Source organism: Taeniopygia guttata, chromosome 10 (genome assembly GCF_048771995.1).
Source record: "Taeniopygia guttata chromosome 10, bTaeGut7.mat, whole genome shotgun sequence".
In the NCBI taxonomy this organism is placed as follows: domain Eukaryota; kingdom Metazoa; phylum Chordata; class Aves; order Passeriformes; family Estrildidae; genus Taeniopygia; species Taeniopygia guttata.
Window position 1 is genome coordinate 11368831 of NC_133035.1, and position 20151 is coordinate 11388981.

The window sequence follows — 20151 nt, forward strand, 5'->3', positions numbered from 1 at the left end:
TGCTACAATCCTCAGATGAAAGCCTTTTAATTCACACTTAAAACTGATTGCAGGAGGACAGAAAAAGGCTGCCAGCTACTTAAGTTCCCTACTTTGCAAACAGTAGGAGAATTAATACTTCACTCCTTGTTATTTTTGTTTCAGGAAATGAAGGAATCAGTACTCAATGAACTGATTAAGTCACTGAAAATGCATTCACCTGTATTCTAGGATATGACCAGGTATCTGCAAATAAGTTTAATGCTGTCTAAGCAACATGTGTCAAGATGGTGCAGAAGAATTAGAAAGTAAAAACAATTCCACAAAGGACTCTGCCTTAAATGTGCTCTTTTCCCACGCACACAGTGCATGGAATTGCTCGTGGAAGTGTTGCCTGAAGAAGCCACGACCTCACCATCAGTTCCCAGGATAAGCCAGACCTTTGCAGTGATCAGCGAATCATCTCAGAAAGGAACAAACAGAGACCTGCCAGGAAGAATTGCTTGCAGACCTCCAAGGACTGATGTATGAGTGAGGTACATAATTGAAGAGGGAGAGAGACTGAAGAAGCTCTGAGTTGGTAAAGGAGAAGTCACAGGGGACTCATATTTAGTAATATGGCAAAAGTGAGGTCATAAACCAGAGCAACCAAAAGGGGGAAAGGAGAAAAACACATGGTGAAGGACTGGACAGGTCCCAAATGGCCAAGGAGAAAAGCTCAAAAGACTGCAGAACAAGTTTTGGCAGAAAAACACAGAGAAAGATCTGTTGTCTATTGTGATGGACCCTTTGAAGTTTTCTGGATCTAATCTGATTTTTGTCTGTCATTCTTTGCCAAAAAAGATAAACCCTGCCAGGGAAAAACCCACCTTCCCTTATTCTTATATTAATACAAAAACAAATGGTCTGTTTTAAATATCAAACACTTAAAAGGCAGAACCTTTCTTCTATGATGTGTTGGAGAGTTCAATATTTGCAAGCTGTCATAATGGCCATTATAACAGACCAAAGTTGTTTCTGTACCTTGTATTTTATCAAATGATGTCAGAATATAAGCCTTGGTCCTACATCTACAACTGCATCCAAATCAACCCACTGGCTCCATCCACACTTCACTGAACTGGATGACAGAGGCTTATTTACTAAAATGTCTGCATAGGGTTGTCCAAAGTTTATTTTTGAATTTTTTTTGCTGATACTAAAAATCTTCTGTTACTCTGTAGTAGTAATTTCTTTTAATAGTGCCTAACATTATATTACATTATTATACCACAGTGTTATGAGCCTTTCTAGGCTGTCATCTAACACAGTCTTTAGGCATAAGCTTACCTTTAAGCTTTTCCCTTGAATTATTTCAGTTCATACTTTCAGGTGCCTTACTTTCATGCCTTGTTGGAGGGGGGACTGAAAATACTGAGCTAAAAACTACCATGTAGTCACTACATTATGATGGCTCAGCCTGCCACTGACACTATTCCCATGAAAATGACAGCATTTACTATGTATTACTCTAAGCAACGTACTGAACATTTCACATCCATTTGCAACTAATCCATTGAAGTGCCCCAAACCCCATTCTGCCATTGCTATTGGCAGATGTTTTTTCACAGTGGCATTCATAAGAGTGCCATTCATTCATTGCTGGCTAAGTAGCAAATCTGGAGTTAAAGTAGGTGTTAATTCAGAGTAGCAATAAAGGAACTGGACAAGACAAACAGGAGTCCAGCAAATGGGAACTTCACCCTGACAAGATGGCAAATACACCTTCATAATGGTGTGACACCAACACTTTAAAGGCTGTGTTCTCCTGCCAGCACAACGTGTTCTAAACAGCTTTAAACAACCATGTGTTTTACATTAAAATACATTGTCTTACCTGCTTGGGTCTCTTGTATTATCCCAAATAAATGTTGCCATTCCTACACAAACTCCTGCTGCTTATCCAAATAGAGTTCTTGTCTCCCCAGCTGCACAATCCTAGACTTCTGTTCAGTAATGGCATCAGCCATTTATTTGGGCATGTTCCTATTTTATTGAGGTCATTCCAGACTTTTTCTCTGCTCTCTACAGTTGCATTAACAGCTTCCTTCCTATTTTTAAATCAGTAGCTAATTTCAGCAACTAAATGCCTATTGTTTCTTTCAGGGTCACTCATAAAACAAACACCATTATTGATCTTTCTGAATCTTCCACTAGTTTTCCCTTTTATCTCATCTGAGTGACTATTCAAGGGGCAATTTCTCAATAAACCAGGACATTTATCCTAGATAAACTAGGGTATCTGAAGGAAGAGATTTTCTGTCTGTGTATGTTAATACAGCTCCTATCATGGCAGTATCAAAGAAACTCATAAACCTTAGGGATTTTGTCTGCACAACACCTTTTTAAAGGGACAAGAATTGTTAACTGTCTTTTACAAACGAGGAAGTAAGACACAGGGGGATTTAGTGCTTCAAAGGCAAAGACCACTCATCAAATGTACAACAAATTAAATTCTTATTTTCTACATTTTAACCACAATGGCATCTTCTCTCTATTTTTGCAGGATCTCTGGATACACAGTTGCTTACTCGTTAGATTGATGACCTGGTCAGTTTATATTTATTCTGCATTTTTAATGAGCATCTAAAGACAACAGACATCACAGACCAACATAAAAACAGTGTTAAACTGAACTGTATGTCCTTTACCATTATTATTAAACTTCAGTACAATTCTAAACCTGTTTGTTGTCCTCCAGCCAAGCTAAAGGAAATTTCAGCTTTGCACAAGAAAACGTGATACCAAAAAGCCTTCCAGGCCTTAAAGGTAATAAGACCTAAGTGACCTCTTTCAGCCATCAGGTGTCATTATTGTTTTGGCCAAGCGTGGCAAATCCAGTCCTTCTCAAATGAATTAATGACCAATCCGCAAAGAAACGTTAAATTTAGTTTGAGTGCTAGAGCACTCCATCAGTTATAAGATACAATTTTCCAACGGTGCCTTAGCATTTCATCATTATTTTGCCACTTTTTGCATCTTTTTTCTCTCTTTACTCATAGGGGTGGTTTGTCAGGTTTGTCAGGCTTGTTCATACTGGTCACTGGATCAACACAGCTCCAAAGAGAGGGGTGGGAAGCTAATGCAGGAATTGGGAGGGCTGCCTGTGCTGGGTCTGTCTGCGGTGCTGTGGTACATGGAGTTGGCTGAGCCCACAGGCACCATCCCTGGGACAGACAGGAGCCACTGAGCTGGGGGCAGGTCTGAATTTTGCTGCTGGATCTGAGGAACCTCCTCTGCCTGACACTACCCATGTGCACAAAAATACATGGCTGATTCTGAGCCAGGCCAGTTATGTCTGTGTTTCATTAAAGGGCAGGCAGATCACTTCTGTCCTGCTCCAACACTTCGCAGGTTTATTAAACACAGTTTAAGAAGTTTGTCCCTAGACAGGAGATTCATGCCAAAGGTCTCACTGATGCCAAACACCATTTGGTAGGGGCAATAACACTGCCATTTAAATGTATTGTTACTCGTATTACTAAAGCTACATATTAGCATGAAATATAGAAGTTTTTATGAGAATACAAAGATCAAACACGCTAATTGCATAATGAATAGAGAAGTAGCTAGCAACCACTCAAGGATCTGGAAGCAAGGGAATCCCCTGGATAAAAGGCATTCAGTTAATCAGAAGTACCCGAGATGCATTCTCAACTCAAATATTTCTTTGCTCCTTATTTGTATGCCAAAATGTTTTCTGAGAAGCAAAATAAAGACTGATGTTCTCACTAGGTTTTTCCTTCATTGAAGAAAGTGTGCATCAGGCAAAACTTAGCAACCAAAATTATGAAAAGTCCTAGCAAATATGGCATGAACTGTAATTTTAACAAGGTTCGGGCAGACATCAGCTGATCTACCATGGAGTTGTAGGTAACAGCATCACAAGTCACAGGAGCACATCCTGTGCACACTCTACTGTACTAACACCCAGCACTAATGCTCCCCTCTCCTGACAGCTCTCTTCCTACCTGGTGGTAGACTCTGGGCTCTCTACAGGTTCTGCCTCTATTTGCTAAGTCATGTTAAAAGTAGAGGCTGCTTTGTCTTCACTTGAACTTTACATCCTGTTAGTCTGCACAAAGGAAGTGAGTTATGTGAACAGCACACCTATTTTTTCCTAGTCAAGATGTACTTTGTTGGATATTATTGCCATTCAGGTGCCTATTTAGTAATCCAGTCAAAAGCTATGACCAGCTGCATAGCACATAATGATTTTTTGAAAGGAAAGAAAATGCCATTAAAACAAAAGGCCCTGCTCTGCTTCTGAGTAAACAAATGGGAGTTTTACAAAGGCTCAAAAAGGAAAGGGATTAACATGCTTCAACGTGGTAATGGTCTCAACTGTTCACATTAAAATTTTCACAGTAAATTAAACCATGACAGAGGTAGGAAAGAAGTCAATTTTCAGTGGCTCATGCTGTTGTGCTGACACAAATTGCCATTTTTTAGGTAGTATATCCACCAACCTGTATAATGATAGAATTACAAAACCACAACCCGTTGTTGATTATGTTCGGCCTTTTGCATGCTAATTTTAGCCTGCTCTGCCAAAATAATTGCATGCACCACCTCATTACCAGGCTTCTGGATATTCAGAACCCTGTCGCTATTCTTTTTTCACCGACCTTTGCTTAAGCCTGCTGTGTTGGCCTTCCCTCCTTGTACAGTGTCTGCTGTTCAACAACACTTCTGCTTCCCAGTTCTGCCCAGGACACCTTCCCAGCACTTACACCCAGCCTTTTCCAGGGCTGTCTTGCCAAGGCTAATGCTAAATGTCAGTCCATCTCTGCCCTGCTCATCCATGTTTCCCTGCAGGTTGCACACAACTCTTCACTATCTTCATGCTCTTCACAGTCTATAAAGAACAGCAACTTTCCTTGACTAGCGAATGATGGCATGAAGCACTACCCAATCATCCCAGCAAGGCCGGGGAAGACAAGTAAATACAGACTCACTGGTTGATGCCTGCCAAGAGTTCCCACAACACGTGTCACTTAGTGAGTTTACACAACAGTGACCAAAGAGGAGGGAAGGGACAGGCCACGTAAGTGTGCCAGTACCAGACCCCCCACAGAAAGCTCTGCCCTGCATTATTGTAGCAGCACCAGAAATGGATGTTCAAGTACAATCAGCACTTATCTGACCGTCAAATGACCACGGTGCCTTTGCATCTCAGTTGTATCACGGCAGTGTTAAACAAAAAATGACAAAGGCCTATGAAAGAAAGTCAACCCGGTAAAGAGCAAGGTGCAGTGGGAAGTGCGGGAGACCCAAAAACCTGTGTGCAGTGGGGTGGCAGCAGGGCTGGGGGGCTGCCACAGAGCCAGACCCGATTCACCTCCCCCAACCTCCCCGAGCCGGGCTGAGCCCGCCGCCCTGGGGACACGCACAGCCCGACCCGGGGCCTCGCCCCCCGCAGACCCGTCCCTGCCCCGGGCCGTGCCCCATCCCCGCGGCTCCCCGGGCCCGGCCCGCGGCGCTGTCCCGGCCGGTCCCCGGGCCGCGGGGCCCCGGGGCGGCGGCGGCCCTGCCCTGCCCGGGCCGCGGGGGGCGGCGGGGGCCCTGTGCCTCCCGGGGGAGCCGGGGGCCGGGGCGAGGGAGGGCGCATAATAAACAGCATCGTTTTGATGCAGGCAGGGCTGCCGGCTCCCCAAGCCTCCTCCCTGCGATAACAACCCAGGTACAGCCCGCGCTCGCCCCCCTCCCTCCCCCTTCCTCCTCCTCCTCCTCCTCCACCTCCTCCTCCTCCTCCTCCCGGGGGGCCGGGGAGAAATCTACAGATCAAAGAAAAGATGCACAATAATAGCGGGGTGGGCGCGCATCGCGGCCCCCCGTCCGCCGGGGCCGGAGCCGGGGCCTCCGACGGCTCCTGGCCGCGGCCCGGCCGCTGCCCGCCCGGCCGCGGGGCGAGGGGGGCGGCGGCGCGGGGCCGGGCGCCCCCGCCGCGGTACTCACCCGGGCCGGCCAGTGCGGGTACCCCTTCATTTTGGCGAACACCAGGTCTCCAGCCTTGTATTCTCGGGGCCGCGGACGAGCCATCGGGAGCCGCCGCGGGAGCCGCCGTGTGTCCCCCCGCCCTCCCGCACGCCGCCCCGGGGGCAGCCGGGCGAGCCCCCGCTGGGTGCGATGCGCCCGGGCACGGGGCGCAGCCGGGAGCGGGGCCGGGCCGCGGGCGATCCCCGATCTCTCCGGCGGCGGCGGCGGCAGGAGGAGATGGGGTGTGTGTGTGTGTGTGTGTGTGTGTGAGTGTGAGTGTGTGTGCGTGTGTCTGTGTGTGTGAGTGTGTACGCGGGGGAGGGGGAGGCCTTGGACACAACCCCAGCAGCCCCCGGTACCAGGGAGCGGGCTGGCCGGGCGGGGGCGGCCGGGGAGCCCTCGCCCCGCGGCGGCGGCGGGCGCGGCGCTGCCCGCGGCCCCCCCGTGCGCGCTGGGCTACGCCGCCCGCGCCGCCCGCTCCATCCCCGCCGCAGCCGCCGCGGCCCCGGGAATATGGAGCCGTCTCCGACGAATTACTCCTCGGGCAGCGACCGAAAACAGGATCTTCTTATCCCCCCCACCCCGCCCGCGCCTCCCCCCGCGCTTTCCCTTCCTGTTATTTTCTAGGTACACAGATCGGTTTCTATGAAAATAGGAGAGCAGAGAGCGCTCCAGTGCCGCCCGGCCCTCCCTTCCCCGCTGAAGCATGACATGGTTCTTTATGCGCGCCCGACATGGAGGCAGGGCGGCGAGGAGAAGCCGCCGGTGTCGGCAGCAGGACTCCGCTTCCCCCGGCCAAAGGCGCCCGGCCCTTGGGCCTGGGAGTGCCCTGGCCCCGCTGTCACGGAGGCCCAGGCCCAGCACGGACCGGCTCCTCCGGGTACCTGCAGCCCCCTCCTGAGCCCTCCCCATGCCGGGCAGCCTGAGCAGACCCTAGGCAGCGGCCTGGCTCCGAAGCACAAGGTTGTCCCAGTTTCTGTACCCAGCCTCTCCTCCACCGCCAGACCCTCCGCCTGCCTTTTCAGCTTAAAACTAAAACCCACATCCACCAAGCCATGGACCTCAGAGCTGCTCAGTGGTGATGTCCCCTTGCAGGGTGTTTGGGATCTCTTGCTTGCCAGGTGATGCCAGTTTTCCCCCGTGGAAGGGAAGCTCTGGTAACCCATATATCCCAGATATTGCTGCTTTTACCATAATGTTATTAGTTCAGCTGTAATGTTCAAACATCAATTATTATTGAATTTATTACACTCAAGTACCTTATCTAGTAAAACTAGATAGGCACCTGCTAGGTGGGTCACAAGCAGCAAAGTTTAGGAAAGGTTTTTCTGCAGGTCTGGCTGAAACTCTAGCAATAGGTTCCCCAACTACTCCCACATTTAAGATGGCAACTGTCCCCTCTGGGTTTAGGGAGACAGGTCTGGCTGGTACTCCCTGACTCCCAAGGAAAGCACCTGGCCACAGGCAGTTCCTGCTGATGAAGAAAGAAATAGATGGCTGAAGACTGTAGGGTCACATTTTGAGGAGGGAGCAGATGGACCACAGAGGGCACTTCCAGTCTGCAATGGCTAGTAAGATAAATAAATGCTTCTTCTAGCACCTGTTCCTGGGCTGGCACAGGACCAAGAAGACTTGCTTTTTATGGTAGCCCCAGATGTGGCTCTGGAGCCCAAATGCTGCTGTTGCTAGTATGTAAGTCAAGAAAGTTTTCACTCTGGGTCATAAAAAAGGATAAGCACTTCACTGCTGGTGGAAGCACTGCTGTAAAATCTTTAGCTCAGGTATCAGTAGCAGACTAATAATGGAAAAAGAATTTCAAAAAGCTAGATAAACATTTAGATAATTACCCTGCACTGTGCTCGGTGCTGTTACCTGTTCTGAAGTACTGATCAGTGACAGGGTTGCCAGTGCAGCCACCTGCAGTATATACATCTGGCCAAACAGCTCATTTTCACTTTCATATCAAATTGGATTTTGTATCCTCTTAAATTGATACCTAATTCCCTTCAGAAAAGTGTAATATAAGATCTCTGAGTATAGGAGCTGGAGACTCTGACCTGACTTTCCAGAGTAATCCTATGTGCTTCTTACACACACAGGATTACCTCCCCAAACCAGCCTTCCCTCCAGAATACTTACTAGAGAGGTGTAGCTGCCTTTTTTTTTTTTTTTTTAATGCATTGTTTTTTTTCATTTCAGATATAAACAGCTATTTGTAGTAACGTAGAGACCTTAAATCAGAAAGGAGCAGGATGTGTGCCAGTTTCTTACATATTTATGTACACACCCAGACAACAATGTATTGCTAATGTCAAAATAGCAACATTCGAAGTGACTAGATACAGAACTGAAACATCTCATGGCAACATGAACATTTGTGTTTCCTTTTGTCCCAGCACTGGTGTCTGCAGAGAATGCAGTGAATGGTTTCTAGTCTGCAGTGAAGATAATAACATATTAGAGCTCCAGAGAAAACTCATCCCATGGACATGCAAGGATGCAGATCTCTTTTCCTTGTGAATAGACTGCAAAGGATAAATGAGTTGCTAAAGTAAGAACTCTGTTCAGGTTTGGCCAGCTGAAAACTTTAAACACTCTGCAGATAGTTCCTCCATCAAGCTATGGTTAAGATGCTGGGCAAAGACGGAGGAGAAAAAGCAAATTTCCTTGCTGACAAATGAAAAACCAAAACAACTGTTTACACATTAAGAGGAAAGCAAAGAACACCGGCACAAAACACAAGGAGTTTGGTAGTGTGCATAACCTCAGCTACTCATCACAGCACACAAAGCCTGAGATCTCCCTAGGTCACCTGTATTCTGTTCCTTTCTCTTCTCTTACAAAGGGGATTTCATCTACTCCTTCCATATGGAAGTGGAAAAGAGGAGTGATGAGGATTTCTTCCAAGCACTTCAAGAGCAGTTTCTGATCTGAAAGGTGCAGAGGGTTTCAGAGGCTTGCTGATAGATGCACTGCATATACATAGGCCAGGTCCTAAGTCTACAGAAGCCAAGAGCTGTGTCTGCTTTGGGCACAAAGGCCACAGAGGCAGCAACAGCCGTGTCCTTACAGAGCAAGGGAGACCTGCAAGGGATGGGTGTCTCCTTCTCCCTAAAGTCCCCAGCATGATTATACCAAGTTCTCTCTCACCTCTCCCCCTGCCAGCCAGGTGCTCTATTCCCAGAGCAGGGCGGTGTACACAAGTGTGAGCAGGGGAGATGGTAATGACAGAGGACCACGAGGGAGGTGGCAGGGGCAGCAGCGTGGTCAGCAGTGAAACCCTGAGTCACCCAGGACAAATGGACTCTGAGATAACTTTCCTGAAGTGATTACCACACCACTGAAATTCGCGTTCCCCGTAATTCCCAGGAAATAGTGTTCTTAAGCTATTGAGAAGCTTTCAGCTAGTTCTGATCATTTTCCCCCAGTTCATATGAGGAAAGGAATAACTATAACATTCCTGCTTGAAAACTTTCATAGTAAAAGGATTTCATTGATTTGAAAGTGTAGATCAATCTTTAAGAAGAGAGCACGTGGACAAAAAAGGCCTAATTTCAAAAAACCTTCCAAAGTCCTGCATAAATTTTTAAACATACCTAAGTTTTGCATTAAATACTCCATGACCATGGTTTTGCACACACCTGTTTGCATGCAGACAGTTTGGAATGTGAATCCTGTTCATGGTGGTATCTTGCACTTGCCATTTTCTGAGAAGCTGCCTATATTTTTTCTGTTGAAGCCTCATGGATTATTACATTTGCCTCTAACATTCTGTCCCTGGCCATCTTACAATTTTTGCTTTCCCTGCTGAAATCTCTTTTGTGATCAGACTGAAAGTGCTCTGCAGCATGGCCACCTGAAAAATCAGCTTTACTGTTAGATATTGAAATAAAACTATTTATTTTTACTTACCAACCTACCTACCTATGGCTGATATAATTCCCTTTCCTTCTGCATTTCTTTTTCCTGTATGTAAAAATATGTCAGTAATGGTTACCATGATTAGTATTTTGCCTATGACCACAGTAAAATAGTGCTTTTCTGTTGAATACATTAATAGGAAATTGTTCTGAATCACAACTGAGCCATTCCCCTGTGCAAGACATGTCTGAGAGCACTGTCTGAAATCACAGAGCTACTTCATGTGAGGCAGAAAGAGGCCATGATGGTTTATGTCCATCCCAACATGCATAGAAAGGCACTTACCATGCCCATTAGGATATTCTTAATTACTGGAGATAAGAAGCTCACCAGGGGATCTCAAGCTTTCTCTTTAATAAGCTTAGAAGGGAGAAGGGAGTGTATCATAGCTGGAGCAAGTTATCTATAGCCAGTTTCATGAATCTTCTTATGTTATGCACTCCTAATCATATTAAATTAGACAATCTTTAAGGTGGTTGCTTTACATGTTGCAGAGGTGTGAACACATATCCTAGAGGCAGAAGAGATAGAAGCACTTCAGTTAAAATTAACTTTCTGACTGGGAGCTTTCCACTCTAAGGTGGAAAGGTTTGTATGGGATGGAAATATTAGCAAAGTATGCATTGCTGCCATTCCTTGTTCTCTACAGGCATTTCAGCTAAAGCTACAGCAGGCAAAAAGATGCCTACAGTCAGCGCTGCTTAAGGTGTTCCAACTCAAACCTCTGTTTCTAGTTTCTTGCATATCTTTCATAATTTAACCATTAGAATTGAAATTGTCAATGAATCAAAACTCTTCTGACAATGACAGTAAAAGAAATAATTGTAAAATACCAAATTTCCAGGTACCATATAAATGTAGCTGAATTCCAAGTGTCTGAAAAGCATTTCTACACACTCAACAGGGATTAATAAACAAGCCTCATGTTCTGTCTGGACTAAACATGCTCTAGGCTAAAGTGAATGTGATTCAGCTCATGCTGGGGATGACTGTGGAAACAGAGCTCATGAGAGGAAAAAATGGCTCCCTGTGAGAGAACTTGGGAAAGCTGGAAGGGAAGCAGGAACTAAAGCCCAGAAAGGATGTGAGAAAAGCAGAAAGGGATTAAGAAAGAGGTAAAAGCAGACACGTGTATAAGAACACAAAGATTTCAGAGTATCTTAGTATAAATCAAGAAAACCTGCACATTATCTAACAAAATTCTGTAGCCCAGTACATCTCATTCTCTGCTGGCAAGGTCTCCATACAAAGACTAATGACCTGTCACTGTGCTGTCAGTTAGCTCATCAGCTTATGTGGAAATCCACACTCAATTCAAAGGTACTGGACTTTATGCCCTACCAGTCTCTTCAGCGGTAACCAACCTGAGATTTTCTATGGGGGGGGTGGGGGGGAAAACACACCAGAAGGAAAATTTTAAAGATTGCATCACAAACCTTTCCAGCAACATGAGTATTTCAAAATATTAACCACCTGACTTTGCAACTTCACTCTTTGAATTTTCTCTTGTGGCATGTGAAATGCTTTAGCAGCCATTTATTGAGAAACACTCATAAAAATCTAATACTTCAAAAAATATTATGCATCCTATGAAGATTATCTTGATGGACAGAAGTTGCACAGTTTACTTTGCTATTCCCATAATTTTATGTGTTTGTTATAGATCTCATTAATTACAATGAAACTAGAGACTCTCATTTCCATTTGATCGCTAATCTGTAAAATGCTTCTTCAAATGACCAGGTGAGAAACTGTACCTCTAAAGCTTTAAAGCCATAATAACTAAGAAAGAAAACCTGCAACAGATATTTTTCCTCTGGACAAATATTTTAGATGTGCCGTCTAAAGCCTCAGAGATTTATTGGGTGAGAAGTATGTTGAGAGTTGACAAGAACAATAAATTTAGTGCCAGATTCGTGACACTTACCCCATCGTAGTTTCCCCTCATAAATACTGGAGAAAAGGATTTCTCTAACATGCCCTCTGGTACATTCATCAAAATGCCTTTTGAAATGTGAATTAATGAATAATCACATCCCAACATGGACAACAGAACATATTTATTTAGGAAGATTTTTAACTTCACTTTTGTATCACCTGAATGACAGTGTCAGAAGCCTAGAAATAGAAAGAAATAATGCAGCTAGCATGCAATTTCTGGAGATTGCTGCTGCTTTGTACCATAAAACCCCTCTAAAGAGCAGCAGAGTTTGATGACGAGATGTACCTATTGCTCAAGAATTCCCACTTCCAGAACTCAAGCCCTAAATCTCATCTGTTGTGCTGCAGACTAATGCATATGTGTTATCACAGTGAAAAAAAAAATCGGTCAGGAGTTTCTTTCTGGATAGGTTGGCATCAGCAAGAGTGTAATAGAAGGCAAACTAAATTCCACAAGACTATCATCCCAACTGTGCTGAAATCAAAAGAAAAATTTAGCATGTGACCTCTGAAACTTTCTTCAGGTCATCCTTCTCTATTCCATGGGCAACATCTCCAAGCTGTCACTGACTCAAATCACTAAATTGAGTCTTATGCCCATCTCCCTCCATTTACTTAGGCCACATCCAAATCTCACTGTCTTCCTTCTTCCATGAGCATTTTTCATCTCTGTGGAGGCACTTTTCTGCAGATATGACCTCTGTAGACCTTTCTTGACCTTTCCCATCCACATGCCCTCTTTCTCCAGTTCATGTGAAGCAGTGCCTTTGAGGATATGGCCATTCTTTATAAGCACTTTGCTTTGCCCAAGAGTCACTTGGAAACATCCTCTTCCTGTCAGTCCTGTGGTTTACACCTTGGATTCACAGGACTGAGCATCCTGCTCCTTCTTGGTTGTGGGTTAACTGCAGTAGGCAGCCAAGTTCCACACATCCCTGTGTGGTCAGCACCACTGGTCACAAATCCAAAACACAGCACCATATGAGCTACTGTAAAGAAAATTAACTATATCCTAGCCAAAACCAGAAGCTTTTTTTCATCTTAGCAGCCCCATCCTGCCCAGACTTACTACATCATCCCCCTGGCACCTGGATGATGAGTCCTAAAGGGGACCTGGGGGTAAGGACTGAGATACTACTGGGTTTGAAGCATTGAGGAGACTCCTCAGGCTCTGTGGTTGTGGTGATGCTGAGGGTGATGATAGTGTTGGGTGCCAGGATGAAAACAGGCATGAAGAAGTGCCTGGAGAAGAGGATATAGAGGATATTACACTTGATGGGTTGCAGGGGAAGTAAGTCGTCCCTGATCAGGCAGAAAACATGGCAAGTTACCTTCTCTCCCTTCATCATTCCCAACAAATAAGGACTCAGCTCTCTGGGTAGCCATTCCTTTCCTCTCCAGGGCATATGGGAAGTTGGGGTGCAGGGACCAAAGTGGTTAAATCCACCACCACCACACTAGATCTGACATGCTATCGCTTAAACCTCGTGGTGTAGCATTAAAGATCAGCACACCACCCTGCACAATGCAAGAACTGGTTCCAGCTGCCTCCTGTGAGAACTTCTTAAAAGCACATTTCTTCACACATTCCACATACCCTCTACCTCCAGATCATGTTTCTTGTGATGGCCTGCAAGTCTGCCCCTTCCTACTTACATCTTGTCATGTGGCAGCCACATGTTGATTGTTTCTCCATTAACCAAACCTAATATCCTGCTCACCTATTTGTCTCTCAGAGATCTGCAGCCTGTACTCCTGCTCATGATGTCCTTTTAAGAATTGTAACCCAATTTCTTTTGAATTCCTTTCTCAAAACTCCATCCCTCCCAGAAAACCTGGGATAGCTGATTAGGTCTGCCACACCTCTAATGAGCGAGGGTTGGCATCAGAGCCTGGGATTAAGTGGTACAGAGGCTGAAAAGGTCAGGAGTAGGTTGTGGAGGAGGAAAGGAAGTTAGCAAGCTTAATAACATTTAAGATTAAAATGTATAATTAATATTATCTTGCCCAGTGTTTCAGTGATCCTTTGTTGTATAATGTATCTTTTTCCCCACGGTCGGACTTTGTTTTTTTCAACACTCTTCAAAGAGGGCCTCTTCTCCTGAGTTTGGAAAGTTCTTCCACGTTTATAAATAATAAATACTACAATAAAAAAATCAGGGCTACTGCACTTGCTAGCAAACAGCCAATATGCACTAGGTCTCTTGGAAGTCAGAGGTCTGTTTCTGCTGCTCTTTGTGCCACTTTATCTAATTTGATGCAGTGAATTTGCTCCTGATTTGTATCACTGAAAAACTGAGTTCCTAAAATGAAAAATTGCAATATAAATATAAATACTACAATATAAATATTAAAAATAATGTACATCCTAGTAGATGTACATTATTTGCAGAGATTTGCAGAAATGTCATTATAAACCAGGGAACACAGATATTTCTAGAGAAGTGACAGCATTACTATGTAATTAGAACAAAGAGGCTTCATGAGGAAATGTCTTGTTTCTGTCCATTTATTTTCTTCCTTAGCTGTCACGTTTAAGTGGATGCTATCTTACTGAACACGAACCCCAGTTCAGAGAACTACAATGTTTCAAAAGAAAAACGTTTTCAGAAGAAAAATTACAACCTATCTTCACTGAATAGCAGCAGCAAAGGACTTAGTATATTGCTGGAAGACAAACATAAAATATTTAGGTTGGTTAGTATTAAGAAAGTCAAAGTGAATATCATGAGATGAAGCAGCCAAACAGAATTGGCAAGGATAGTCTTATAAGGGAGAGGTATTAATAGACTGCTGCTCCCACTGGACATGATTCTCCTGTCTTACTCAGGCAAACCTCCCACTAAAACTTTCAAAGGGCATAATGCCAGTCCAGAGCTGAGCAGGAACTTTGGGACCAAAAGCAATACTCAAATCTTCTGTCCATTCATGCAATGCCTTTGTTAACTGCTCGTTCTGCATCCTCCCTCTGCAGCTTCAGGGGGCCTGGCAGCTGGAGGGCCTGGCAGCTTGCTCTGCTGGGCAGATGCTGGCCCTCTGAAGATAGAAGTCAGAGTTTGCTGCCAAGTGGGCCATGGTGCCCAAAGAGGAGAAATAGTTTGAACATTCACAGCTGCTTTTTGTCATCCAGTGATCAACAGTGAGCTTCTGGAGCATGGCTAGCAGAAGATCAGTAGAAAGGCAAGAGTTGATACAACTGGTTAGGCACTACAGACCTCTAGTTAAATTGTGCTGCCCCACAAGGCTCAGTTTAAGCAGAGCTCTGGACCTACTACAGGTGTTATTTTGGACCTGCTACAGGAAATGATCTACTTTTCCATACTTCTGTGTGAAAGACCTCAGGCAGCAACAGCATGAAACAGTGTTCTCTTCTCACTCCCATACTTCCAGGACAGTTTTTACCTTACTGTAGTAGCTTAGGGAACTCATAGGATGCAGAATTCAGTATCCAACATAGAAGGACTCGAACCAATATAAACTATTTACATGGATGTCAGTATTGTCCACATAACATAAAATCAACATTGTTAACAGGGGATAAGAAGAACTGAGATTCAGGGCAGTAATATAAGCAAGTAACAGCAGGCTGTTCTATAACCACAGGCTGTAAGTTATTTTACATCTAGTACTGGCCATTATATAAACTTTGTGCAATTTGTTTGTCTGTTTGTTTCAGCAATGGGACTTTAAATGAACAGAAAGATGGTTCTATTTTGTGTTCATTTCCCCAAGTTAATAAAGTGTCAAATTAAAGCAAGGAATTAATTTCTCAGCAAATACATAGTTTACAATAATTGTAGTTGTAACAAAGGTCAACAGACCAAATGGCCCTGTCTTGGTGAAACTTTGCTGATGGCAATACAAGAAATAATTTGGCTACTGTGTGTGTACCCAGTTCTCTGCTGCACAAGGCAATGAAAGGAAACACACACAAGCCTGCTGAGTGTAAAGCTCCCATAAATGCTCACTGCACTCTTGCACAACCAGCAAGATCCTGCTTTTGGGTTCTCTGGACAGAATTTCAGTCTTAAAAATACTACGTAGTCCTGCAGTTTTATAGACTACTAAAGAAAAATTGGTAGATGAAATTTATACTACAAGTTGCTTAAACTGTATATATATATATATCATGTAAAGTGGTATGCAGTGAAGTATATACACAAATGTAAAGCCTTAGACATTCCTTTATTTCACTGCAGATGAACTCACTTTCTCTCTCACACGCATTCTTCTCATACTCACACTGTAAGTAACCTCCTGGTCCTCACTGATCCCTAGCACTCCTGGGGGGCTGGCAAGGTCCAGAGGTTCTAATAGATCACTCTGCCATATGTTTGCCTTTCCACACAAACATTTGCCATGAAATCCATCACCTTCAATGCAGCAGCATCATCATGTGACATGAAAATAAAAATAAAAATGTTTATGTGCAGTCTCTCTGTGTTTTGCAGACAGAAAAGTATCTGTAGGAATTAGGATACTGCTGTACCCTCTCTTTTAACTACCCCCCCCTTATTTATTTATTTTTTTTTTTGGCAATAGGTTTGATCCTTTACAAGTGTCCTTTTGTCAGTAACTGCTCTGGTTTGGATTAAGGACAAATGCTCCAATTCCCTCATTTTTTTAATGAAGCACTCATGCAAGCTCTTTTGTTTGAATTTTGTTTCAAACACAAAAAAACTATGACTTGGAGCCCCTAAATATTTGCTTTCAGATTCATGGCATGCTCATTCCCAGGCATGTCAAAGATTGCTGGTCAGCTCCAGTCTTCCATGGAATGGGCAGTGGCATTTGGAGATGCTGCTGCAGAAATGAGCAAAAGCTCATTTACTACAATTATTACTGCACTTGATGGGAATCTAGGTTATGCTGTGATGCTCCTAAGGCCTGGAGCTGTATTGTAACTGTCTACCCATATACTGACTGAATCACTCAGATGTCCTACAGGAAACTCCAGGAATAAATGACTGAGTAGAATGAATGCTGTAGTAGAGACGTCTCCATATGGAACAGCCCATGGAGGCAAACTAGACATTCTTACTTCAAAAAGCTGAAGATGCCATCTCTTGACTTTGTGTCACTGTGCATTGGGATATGCCTGGGCAGTGCCAACACCTGAATCTCTACTGGATTTAGTGGAGTCTTCCCATTCCTGGCTAACAAAACTTCTGAGGATGGGTTTGCTTTTAAAATGCTAATTTATTCCATTTTAAAGGCTTATTAGTCCCAGTGGTGGGCTTTTATTTTTGGGCTGGTCTAAATTCTTCATCTAGGAGATGCCATTATGGTAACAAAACTGACTTAATTTGTCATCTGTGAAACTTATCACACAGCTCTGCCCTGTATTATGTCATACACACATGCACTCTTGACCCATGGCTCCTGCTATGTAGAGGGTAAGGTTTTTCTGTATTTTGGTGGGTTTTGCACTACAAGTCAAGGAGGCCCAGCTGAGGGCTCCTGCACTATTTAAAAGGATACTGCAGGGCTGTTTTAGTGTAAAAGTAAAAACAGATGACACTATGTGAAAAGAGCTTCTTACTTGCTTGCCAAAACCTCTACAATTTCGAAATTCAGCTATGTATCTTTTAATATTCACTTCTGTGATCATTTGTAACATACAAAAGCTTTTAAAGTGGCCTCCAAGACTTTCTAAACATTCTTGCTTTCCCTTGTACTTCTAATCCTCTTATGTGTAGGGTGAAAGGAAGATAATGTTGGCTTTCTCTAAAGCTGGCTTACTTTCAGGAATATATGTACTATGACTCTTGCTTTCCTTACAATGCTAATGATGTGCATAACAGGTAAAAATAGTAATAAAAATGGGTATTTAAAAGGATTTGATGGGCTACACGTTCCTTCCATCTGCAATCTCAATTATTTCATCAGAGCTGAGCACAATTATGTAAATAAACTCCTGCCTAGTGTTTGATCCTCTGTAAAAAAATGGAGTCAATTTATTGCTTTGTACTGACTATCCTAAGATGGCCACATGTTTCTTTATGAACATTGATTGTAATGCCAAAAAATGTTTGAATTATTTTCAGTTTGAATTACTTGACCTTTCAGAATATTTTTGAGGATGACATGGAAACCAAACACTTGGAACACCTTATATTAATTTTTCTCCTTTGACACTAAAATGGCCACCACAATACTTAAGTTACCTAAAATATTAGTGCAGATCAGAATGCTCACAGGAAAAAGCAGTAGAAAACTCAGTAAAGACATGGTTTTGAAAATGTCATGGTGGAGTATATGAAAAATTCAAAAACTTTGTTCTGCACATGTCTAACACATAGCCCAGTGGAGCCTATGCCTGTGACAAGTGTTTGTCACAAAATCTAAGTAGAGACAGGTAATAAAAACTGATGGCATCTGCAGAAACAAACAACATTCAAGCCTAATATCTCAGCAAGCATTATCACAGCATGAATTCTATTTATGACTAGTAGGAAATAATGTAAAATTGTTTTGACTGATTTATTCTGGCATGACAAGGAAGCTAATCTGTATGAATGCAACTCTGTATTTTAGGGAATACATTCTTTTTATTTTAAGTATTCCAGGCTGCATATTCTATCTACCACAGAAAACTAGTGTTAGCGTAGATCCAAGAAAAGTCAAACAATGTTTTAGGAAGGAGGCACTACAGGACATAATTAAACATCAGCAACTGGGTCAATGGCCTCTTTGTGTAAGACAAAAGTTATAAAATCCATGGTTTCTTCTGCAAATAAAAACTCAAGCAGCCCAGGAATTCCTAAGATAAATCTAGGATTGGTGTGAGAATTGTTTTGTCAAATAATGAGGCAGAACTGAAGTCTGAAAACTGACTGAGAAAGAATTTTGAACAAGTAGTTACATATAGAGGCTGGAGTTTGGGGTTGGCTGTGGGATGAGAGAGCTTTAGGCCAAGATAATCTGAGTTTTTCTTTAAAAAGAAAATCTCTGACTCCTGCTATTCTTTTAAATAATGACATGTATGAACTGAACTAGTTCACAAGTATTCAGTATTGACTGTATAGGTAGGAGCAAGAATGTGTATGAAAATGAACTGATAGAAACTTCAACCAAGAGAACTATAAAAATATTACCAAATTAGAGATTTCCAAACTAGGCTTTGGTCTGAGGATAAGACAAGAAAGTTTTTGTAGATTTTTTTTTTTTTTTTAAGAAAAATGGGAATTCCACTGGGAAGCTTAAGTTTAGAAACTAATATCCCAACCTGTATAAGATGTCTGTCAAACTGTCACTCACACTGAAAAGTACACTGCCATTCCTTGTACACATGGCCACCAGCTACACTCTGCTGAGTTTAAAGCAGAGAAAACTGAAGTTGTAAACACCCAGGGAAACTGCTAAAATGCATCTGCAATGTATGTGTACTGTGCAGCTGGTGGAGATGCTCTCTTTGAGTACAATCAAAAACTTGAAGGCAGTAAACTTTTCACAGGGGCCATTTTAGAGCATAATTTACTCCAAATTATATTGATTATACTGCTTGTAGTTATGTACCATACCAGACTAATGTACTGACTGATCAGCTTATACTTCTAGACATTTTTGTTGTAAATTCTTGTAGATTTGGGGAGAAAATAAATACACATGCTTGTAAATTGGATTTTCAGAAGTGTTCCTGTATTTTTAAGCTTGAATCCTGTTGTAAAGAGATGAACTTGGGACTCTGCAGCATTGTGTGTGGGGGACAGTTATTGAACCTTGGGGGCTTTGCTGTTTATTTTTGCTCTCCTACTGTCTCAGAGCAAAACCAGTTTCCTTTTCAGAAAGGGGAAGCCAATACTTACGTGAGTTACCAAATTTTGCAACCTACTGGGAAAAACTATTGGGCCAAGCCCAGCTGTAGCTTTATTCAACCTGCTGTGAGCTGAGGCACTGACACTGTACTACAAGCTATCCATTGTGTCCAAAAGCACAACTATTGATAAAAGAAAACAGCCAAGAGGAAGCTTCTGCAGGACAGACTAGCAGAGGAATTGTGGCTGCAGCATCTTGCTGATCATTTGTTGATGCAGGGAATGGCTCTCTGAAGCTTCACAGCACACACTGGTGCTGTACCATGGTGTAGATGTCAGGATTTGTCCACTTGGACTTTCTCTTCTCCCTGGGGTCCCTGTGTTAGCCAAAGGTGCCCCAGGACGGCTGTCACCACCAGCTTGGACACACTGCAGTCTGCCAAGGCACTGCTGGGTCAAATGGACTGCTGCTTCCCAGAGGCAGCTTGCCTTTGCTGTACTTGTCTACAGATCCATGTTTGTCTGTTTATTTTCT

The 20151-nt window shown here is 43.4% G+C and overlaps 1 protein-coding gene across 1 annotated transcript in view; it reads right to left on the bottom strand.

Moving 5' to 3' along the window:
* The window catches only part of HDGFL3 (HDGF like 3), a 48158-nt gene extending 41680 nt beyond the window's left edge, over positions 1–6478 (bottom strand). The window contains exon 1 of the mRNA XM_030281499.4: positions 5977–6478. Within this exon, the coding sequence (XP_030137359.1) occupies positions 5977–6060 (84 nt within the window). The 5' untranslated portion in view covers positions 6061–6478. The remainder of the gene's footprint in view (positions 1–5976) is intronic.
* Positions 6479–20151: the final 13673 nt, after the last annotated feature.